Source organism: Zonotrichia albicollis, chromosome 2, assembly GCF_047830755.1.
Source record: "Zonotrichia albicollis isolate bZonAlb1 chromosome 2, bZonAlb1.hap1, whole genome shotgun sequence".
NCBI classification, from domain to species: Eukaryota; Metazoa; Chordata; class Aves; order Passeriformes; family Passerellidae; genus Zonotrichia; species Zonotrichia albicollis.
The window spans coordinates 70,357,896-70,367,386 of record NC_133820.1 but is presented as its reverse complement, the minus strand read 5'-3'; the positions used below and the strand labels follow the sequence as shown (position 1 = coordinate 70,367,386).

The following is a 9,491-nucleotide window of genomic DNA, read 5'->3' as shown; positions in this document are numbered from 1 at the left end:
GACTGTTACCAGATATGCTCCCACAAAGCTTATCCACATTCCTGAAAATATTGCCAGCACTCCCCAGCTGCAGGGAGTGCTGCCAGACAAACAGCCACTGGTGTGAGTATGACCAGCCTTCCTGTAAATGGGTGAGGTGCTGGGTTTGCAGGTGGAACCCTGACTGCCAAGAGTCAGAGGGAAGAACATTGAACTAGCACGGCAGCTGTGGCAGAGAACTCCACGTTCAATAGTTTGTAGAGTTCCTTCTGTCAAGCAGCAAGACCATACTCTCTATGCCACTCTGCTGCTCCTGTAAGTTTTTCTAGTATTAGTGCTTAAAGTTATATTTAATCTTACCAACCGATCAATAAAACTCCAACATTAATTCAATCATAAAAAGTCATATTCCCTTTCATTTTATACTGACAATCATAATACCAGGCAAAATATTTATTATTAACTTACCCTCTGCTTAAACACTGCAACATGCAAGTTTTTGAAGCCCTAATAGCTTGGGCTGTCAGTTGTATCATACAAACTACAACAATCTTTCTGAATTACACTCAGAATTTTGTGTTGTTTGTAACATACTGGGAAATGATGGAAAAGAAGAAGTTTAAGTTCAGTTCCTGGATTTATCTCAATCTTCAGTTCAGTTACAAAAATATACATTACTGCTGTTTCAAAGGATATTCAAGTCTGTTCAGAAGTGAATTGCATGTGTTCCACCACAGACCCACATTGACTAATCACCCTGTCCCTGTTTCTCACTGTATTTTACTTATTTATGATGACTGTCAAAACATTATAATAATTAAAAACATTCCAGAGTAAATACAGAAAAGTGGTTTTCCATTTGATTTATTTTCATAATAAACCAATTAAAATACAAAAGAAGGACCCAAGGTTCAATGGGCTCCATCATTTAAAAATTTGTCTTTAAATACAAAGTCACTCAGTAATATGAATACATATAACATTAGACCTCTAAACATAACGATCTTATTGATCTTATTTGCATCTATCAAAAATTTGTATGGAAAAAATTTAGCTGAAAAAACTTCCCTGCAACATTGAATATACAGTATTTACAATCAAAAACCAAGAACTCTTACCAGTATTAATCTCCAAAAACCTGCATAAATTGTATATATTTAATTTCCCTCCCCCCTTACAAAATAATCTGAAGTAGAAAGCAAGATTGTTAAGCTTCATAGTTGCAAAATGGCATGAAACATTTGCACCTGTAGTGATGCCGTTAGCTTCTGTAATTAAATATATCTGATGTTTTCATATAAAATATAGACATGGCACTGTCATTTCTGGAATATATATTTTGAGTACTCTCAATAGGAGTGTATATTCAGTTTTGCACACACAAGAGCTTGTGCTGCAAAAAATACAAGAGGATACCTGGTTATCAAAGTCTAAAACTGATGTCATTCACTGATATGAAACAGATACTCGATCATAAAAATTCAAACACATGGAATGAAACTGTCTTACTAGAACTAACTGCTGCTTCCAAAGGTGATACACATACAGATTAAACAGAAAAGGTTACAATAACATTACTGCAATGTAAATCGGCAACAGACTGACAACAAAATAAGGGAAGTTTGGAACTTTGGCCAACAACCTCAGGAGAAAGTCTTCATAGCATAAGAAGCATGTTCCTTCATGCTTGTACTTTGAAAAATGAGTAATATATAATTTTATTTATATGATAACATTTAGCAGTTAACAGAAAATCAAAATCCATCCTAAAGCATGAATTCTAACAATTAACTGCAGAAATTTAGTAGCTTTGCAACATCATGCTTCAGAATCAAATAATATATACATAACTGAAAAGGTCCCATCACATTTATGAAAATAATCATCCACAGGGTCTTTTTTTTTTAATTACTTAATTATCAATACAAATTGGGTTCCAATGGCTCATTTTCTTGCTTCACTTGCACGTTAGATGGGAAATTCTCTGAACTGGACACTACCATGACAAATGGTTGCTGCTGGAATCTCTGCTCCGACTGCTCAGTATCTTCTACTTTGTCACTCTCCTCCTTCTCCTCTTCTTGTAGGCCGACCTGCTTCGTGTCCGGTGCTTTAATGACCGACGTGATCACCGTGCCCGAGGGCTGGGACACCACCTGTGAGCTGCTGGGCGAGAACGTCACCACGGGGGTGCTGGAGCTGAAGGATGGAGATGAAGCCATGTTGACTGTTCCATTGCAAATTGTCTGCACACTGCTGGTGAGCACCTGCTGAACTTGTGCTGGGCTCAGCACAATCGAGGAAGGAGGTGAGACTGGCTTCTGAGACTGTAGCATGATGTTTTCTTTAAGAACCGTCATGGGCTGGGAAGTAGGAATGGCTTGTAAAATGAATTTCTGTGCTGTTGTTACTGAGGCTGGATCTGTGCTGGCTATCACTGTAGTAAGAGGCACTGTCTGGAGTGTTACAGTATGCAGCTGCTGATTTCCAGGCGAAACAACCACTGGAACCTGGGTTGGAGTCTGCAAAGTCCTGCTAAGATTAGAGAAGATTATTGTGTCAGAACACTTCCAGGCTGGATTTTGAAAAAATAATTATAGATTTACCACAGAAAAAACATTTGGCATCATAAACATTTTATTTACCCAAAAGAGGTAGTAAAATCTCTCCTAATAAAACCAGAACTGGACCTGATCCCTGGATTCAGCAAGATGATTCCCAAAGTAAAGGTACTCCATATATACACTACTGCCATCACCAAGCTGAACAGCCTGCCTTTAAAACATTCAGTGGTTCATCAGGAAACCTAGAATCACAAGAATCACATCCAAGACCTCTACCTCAACATCAAAAGCACAACCCACTAGAGATCTGCCATCAGTTTCAAAAATTACGCCAAGTAAGTAATAAATCACAAGCCTAACTCAGGCCTTGATTGTCCTGACATCCACATATACATTTAACTGTATTCAAAAGTATCCACACGGTAGCAGTGTCTGAGAACAGCCTTGCCACACTTCCAGGACACAGAGTTCTCGTCTGCCAGGCTCACACACAACTTCTGGTAAAACAGCTGATCAGAATCTGCTTCCAAAACATCATTTTAAGTTAGGAGTGATTGCAGGCTAACAGACTTGGGTACCATGTGACTGTCAATAGATGTAGAGCTCTGGGAACAACATTAGAGGATTAAGAGCTGTATTGCTGGAGTACTCAGCTACTGCAGTGCACAGTGGTTACTGAAATGCGGCAATACACTCCAGTCACACAAAATAAAACAAAACAAAACCCCCAGAAAACATAAATGGTTATCAGGGGAGGGAGAGAGGAAGGGAAGGGTAACTGCTCTGAGACTTTGACACAGCTTGTTCCATGCCACTGTGCCATGCTGTCTCTGGCAATCTTTCTTTCCTTCTGTTTGTCATGCAGAGTTGTCTCTAATCTTCCTGCTTCTCTTCAATGTTTAGTCCTACCTGCCCTCCTTCCCCTTTTCAGTCTTAAGCTCTCCCTGGTGTTTTCTCAAAAATAAAAAAAAATAACTATCTCCACCTCCTAGCTTATTTCTACCCCTGCTGCAATCACTTTAGATGGAAAGCAATTTACTATCAATGTTCATACTTTCACGCCCGTGCACAATATTGCCTGCTCTTCTTTCTGAGGACTGCACCTCAGATATCCTGTAAGGGTTGCCTGCCATACATCAACCATAGAATGTCCTCCGTTCTACACTCCTTCTACCCATACAGAATTTATTTTCACAGCTCTGTGTAAGTCTACATTTCAACATTTAGGCACTGACCAGTCCAATCTAATTCAACATATTCAAAACTTCCATTTAAGACCATACTCTGGCTACCACAGTTGCAACAAAAAGCTTACCAAAGCAGGACTTAGGTGGTGCTGAAGCTATGGGACAATGTGGAGGCAGATGCTGCTGCTGGTCATAGTCCAACTGCACAGGGAGTTGCATTCCCCCTTTCTTAGTGCAGCAGCAGAGACAAGTGCAGGAATATATGCAGAAGGTTTCTCATGTCCCACTCAGCACAGTCCTCTAGGAAAGGCCTCTAGCTGAGCTCCAAAGACTGCTCCAGCAAGAGCAGGCCCAGTAACCCTGCTGGTATCAGGCTCAGAGCACGAGGGTGCTTCCCTGAGCATCTTCCAGCTGCCAGTCCTTCCTGCAGGCATCTTTTCCCCAGATCACATACGGCTTGGTAATACAAGAAACAAAATTTCCATCTGTAACTTTCTCTTCCTCCCAAGAAAGACAGTTGCAGTACCCAGCAATGCTGCTACAGCAAACCAATCCAAATTCTTGGATATAGGCCTCATCACAGCAGCCATTGTAACAATAACACAAAATTTGATGTGACTGACGCCAGAGTCAATATTGAGCTCCTTTTTCACACAACAGAAGAAATCCCAAGGAAGAAGTTCATGGAAATGGGGCTGGTTGAAGGTGAAGCACCAGCTAGAGTGATTGCTTCTTTCTTTCAAACTTCTGGAGAACTTGGTGCTGGCACAGCAAATACCAACAACCAAGCCTAAGTGCAAGGCTCAGAATGACATTACCAAGGCTCATACCAAGTCTCCTAAGGGTTATCAGTGCTAACTATTTTTTCCCCCAGCAATCCCCTGGGACCTTGACAGAAAAGTCATTAATGTCTATGTCAGAAATAGCAACAGGATGAGGGCATGCACTAGGTTCTTTAAAAAACTTAAAAAAAGCAAACCATCTACAGTTAAATAAACTTGTAATAAAATCAAAATGTCAGACAGGTACAGCTCAACCCAGGAAAGTCTACAGAGACCAGAAATGCAAGTGGAACAGCTATGAAGGAGAGATAACTGACACTTGCCATTAGAAAAGCATCAAAAGAATCAGAATAGATACCAAGGCAGTTCTTTAATCCATGAAGAAACTTACCCGAGTTTGAAGGATTAAGAACAACACAATAGCTGCAATTTTGAAAGCAGGGGCTAAAGCTGCTAGCCTATGCCAGTAGGCCCTCCAAGTATTATCTTGAAGCTACTTCCTTGTTCTGTAGTTGTTTTGTAAAAATAAAAGCTGCTACCTGCCAAGTGGCTTTGAAGGATAAGCTCGATACGTGTGAACTGCATCTAATCAATGCAGGTATCTGTGAAGCACTAGGAGCAACGGCTCTGAGAGACAAAACCAGACCACTTGTCTCAGAACACTCTAATTAGTACCTGCATATTAATCTGCAGTCCTGTGCCTGAGGTTTACTCCAGATGCAATGTCTTCTCCATCAGCCAAGACACAAATAGATGATACACGTACATACACGTATATGCATACACACACAGGGTGTGCTTGCTACCTGCATGCAGCAAGTAGCTGTACAAGCACATCATGAATATTTATTTATGTTAATGACAGCCAAGCAAGACATTTGCCTTAGTTGTTAAACCTGATTACTAAATAAAATCTATCTTCCTAAACTATTTGCCTTGAATACAATTGAAAAAAGATAGAGCTTGGTTAATTGCTTTGTCTGTTTTACAAAAAAAAGTACACAATAATTAAGGTGATTTATTAACATTGGGCTACACTGTTTTAGGTGCTTTTAAGCCTATATTTTGCTATGTTTCTGAATTTCACTGGCATTTTGCTAACAGCCTTTCTTCTCTAAGGTACAAATCTTTTGCGTGATTATTTTAAAAGTTGTTGCTGAGGTTTCAAAAAGAACAAGAACATTGAGCAACAGCAATGGAAAGGAAATTCTGCCATAAAACACTCTGATTACAACTGAGAAAAGAATGACAAAAATTCTGAAGTCATTTTAGCTTTGCAGAAAATGATCATCTATTTCTTGGGCCATATTTTACTGTTAATGGCCTAGAATTGTGCAATATCTTATTAGCTCATCAAGAGATAAATAGTGACAGGCAAGAAAAACAAGTTTATTTATGGTAATTTAAGTGAAATTTATGGGATGGAGAAGATACCAAAAATATTGAAGCAGCAAGCCAAGGTAAACCAAGTATTTTACAGCATGGTAATAAAATGAAACAAAGCAATATTAAGACATACATAGAGAGAGGTAAGAGAGGACAGAAGCAGAGGACTCAACTCTCAGTGTGTCCTTTTTACTGAACCACAAAGTCTAACAGTCTTCTTTCCAGAATTTTTCAAAACTGCACAGTCACCTGATTAAAACTCAGGAACTTTACTGCTAACAGAGCTGTGGAACCTCCACCTCTTTCAGCAGTGCCAAAGACATGGAAAGAGAGCTCCTAAGGATATCTTGTTATTGTGCAGAAACAAAATTAATCTAATTAGATGACACTATAGTCCTTTCTGTCAATAAGCAGCCACCTTCTTGCATATCTCAGAAATTAAATCAGAAGTGGGCTTAAGAAAAGGTTGTTTTCAGCTGCAGGAAAATCAAAATGTTTGGTTATAAGCAAAGTCTTTGCTGTAATAGAAGTTGTCCATATTGGAAATGTGCTCTGACAAACACACCCTCTTGTAAGCAAAATCACTTTTTCTAGTAGAAGCCCATTGAGAGCACAGTCTATTTCTGACCAGCACCTCCCTTAGGAAGGACATTTTTCTCACCAGCCTGAAACCTGGACTGCAGTCAAGCCTTCACTTAAGAGATTAGAGATGAGGTCTTTGTAACAGTCCCCTCTTCCCCTTCCTTTGGGGAAGGCTATGGCAGCAGCGTGCCAGATCCCACAATACCTACTAGTCAGTGTGCTGGAGAGCTTTTAGAACAGCAGGCTTGCCTTTGGAGCAATGACAGAAGATGCTGCCTAACTACAAACAGAAGATAAGCACGTGCACTGACGGTGGCCGACCAAAGGAAGGGCTTCAGCAACTGTTTCTGATTATTTGCAAGTCTACAGCTGGCATCATCCTCTTTTGCCTATGCTCCCCATCAAGTCCCAGAGAGACTTTGGGAGCCCTTTACCAAGACCTACACTGGTGATGGTTTTTATTCAGGCGACCTGTAGAAATGGCACAGGAGTGATGGGCTACAACACTAGCTGACATCATGCAGATGGGACTCTTGCACTTATTCAAGAAAAAGGGACTGAAAGCAGATGGCCAATGCAAAGTCTCAGAAGAACAGTGCCAAACTGCTTCCCTTTGTCTGTGGGGTTATGTGAGCTTGAGCAAAGCCAATAGAAGTAGGGCATGATGGATGATTACAGAAAATAATGCTGACATTCACTGTGCAACTTACACAAGACAATGTCTACATAAGGGATGAGATGAAGACACTTCATTTGATACAGCAGCTGTAATCACATTTTCAGAGTTGATAAACTCCTGCTAGACAATTCTTTTTTTTTTTTTTTTTTTCAGCATCAGCATTGCTGTAGTCAGATCACCAAAGCATCACAGCCTGGTCACAGGAACACATTATAGGACAACAGCAGAAAGCACGTGTTTGCTTGGGTACACATGGCTTTCAAAGGCAATTGACTCTGCTTACTGGGACCAGTACACAGTGCTGGTGAATTCTCGGCTTCATCACTGTTCTTACTCAGAATGCTCACACCCTGAAAAAACATGATTCACATTCAGCTACTTCCTCCTCCTCCTGAATCAGGATCCTGCCACTGCAATCCATGCTTGTGTCACCTTCAGAAGTAATTTCCACCTTGAAGTTGGCAAAAAGATCAAGATGAAAATGGTGGCTGATTCATCATGTTGAGGTTCTCCCGTTCAGAAGTGAACAGAGAGCATATCCCATTGGTCCTCTGTGGCCTGTATTACCCTCAGCTACAGAACTGAGTCAGGATTCTGGTCTTCTAACATGCTCTGTCCAAGCTACTACAATGACAACTTGCAAGTACAGAAAGGAAACAGCAAGCTGAATTTTGACAGAAATAGATTAAAACCTGCAGTGTGCTAAAACATTGCACAGGGTTTGTCAGAAGTCAACTAATTGCAAGTTTTCTGGCATATAGAGCTGCTAGCTAGAAAGTTCAGCCATGTCCCATACAGCCAATAGCAGAGACAGACACAGAAGTTAAAATTACTCCCTATATGATATTCTCTGAACTGTAAGTAATATGAGAATCTCTTTTCACTCCATCTCAAATCACTAGTACTCTAGATTAAAGGTAAATGAAAATGCATCTCTCTTTATTTGTAGTCCTCATCATTTAAAGGAAAAATTTACTTGTCCAAACACAGGCACCTTTCAGGCCTGTAGGATGCCCTAGGCAAGGTAAGTCACTAGCCAAACAGGAGAGGTGCACTTTCTGCAGCAACAGAAAGGATGCCCTTTAATGCTCAGAATGAGCCAATGTACCCAGAGCTGAATCCCAGGCCAGTGCCTCCTAATTTCAAGGCAAAACACAATAACTCCAATAATCCAGGTATTCTGGTTAACCTGTGTCTGTTATCCTGGTTTAAATAGAATAATTTTACAAGCACGAAATCCAAAGAAACCTTTTCTTCCTCATAAAAGCTGGCTCATCTGTAAAAGTAAGCAATAAAATGCTCATCCAGAGAGGCATTTTTGGTTTTGTCTTCTCACTGGAAACATGTAGTGCCAAACTCAGTTGCATGACTGGAGTCTGCAGTTACTGTGCCTGCATACATCGAGCCAGAACAGTTAGACCTGCAGTACAGCAGTATGTTTACAAATATTCCCATTGGGGATACTGGATGTTTTCCTCAGTCAGCAAAACCCAGTTTGCTTGACCTGACCCTGCTCCTGCCCTGTTTCCCAAGCCTCAGTTAGCACATCACAGCCTTTCTGTTTAAGCACTGGGGCTGAAGAAGAGACTTTTATCCTTTGTAAGTAACACTTCTCCTTATCTCCCTTTCATAGAGGAGCATCAAAACTTCTCCACAAAGCACATCAAAAGCCAAGACCTTTCTACTTCAGAGTAAGATAACAGCTTTGTGCAGCTATAAATGAAGTCACTGCCTGTCTTGTGAAGAGCTAGCCACAGATTTATCAACATGCCCATTCCTTTGAGAATTGCCAAGAGGCCTTGGGGAACTTGGGCCTTGGGCTGCGACATTCTCCCAGTGATGCTCTGGGAGCGCTCTGTACCAGGCAGTGCTGCCTAGTGCAGGTCAGGGATGATGACACAAGCACTTCACAACAATCTTTAAATATGATTCTTTTACCAAAAACCTTAGCAGAGAAGATGCACATGCAAACATTCTCTGCAGGCTATGGTTAAGTGTCAAGAAACCAGTTGTTTTGACCTCAGAGATGGTCAATATTTTCTGTATTATTTTTTTCTTCTCACAACAGAACAGAAGCAAATTGCTGCAGAGGGAAAAATATTTATTTCCATGAAGAAGAGGGGTGAACATTTACATGAGAAACTTTAGAAACTAAATTGCATAAGACAAATTATATGGGTTCAAGATGTTCACGCTTCAAGACAGAGCCCAACCATTAACTGGCATGCATAAAGAAAATCTTTGGAGGATCATTACCAGATCCTGGTTGCTGTTTTGCCCAAATTATCTTGGCTATTTACATGCCCCAGCCACTGAACAGCAACTGGCAACC

At 40.6% G+C, this 9,491-nt stretch overlaps 1 protein-coding gene across 15 annotated transcripts in view; it reads right to left on the bottom strand.

Moving 5' to 3' along the window:
* Positions 1-827: 827 nt before the first annotated feature.
* ELF1 (E74 like ETS transcription factor 1) overlaps positions 828-9,491 on the bottom strand; it is an 87,725-nt gene continuing 79,061 nt past the window's right edge. For 13 of the 15 annotated variants that reach the window (XM_074535472.1, XM_074535475.1, XM_074535478.1 and 10 more), the window contains one exon: positions 828-2,514. In XM_074535472.1, the coding sequence (XP_074391573.1) occupies positions 1,899-2,514 (616 nt within the window). In that variant the 3' untranslated portion in view covers positions 828-1,898. The remainder of the gene's footprint in view (positions 2,515-9,491) is intronic. The other 2 variants (XM_074535482.1, XM_074535483.1) reach the window with 1 other exon arrangement.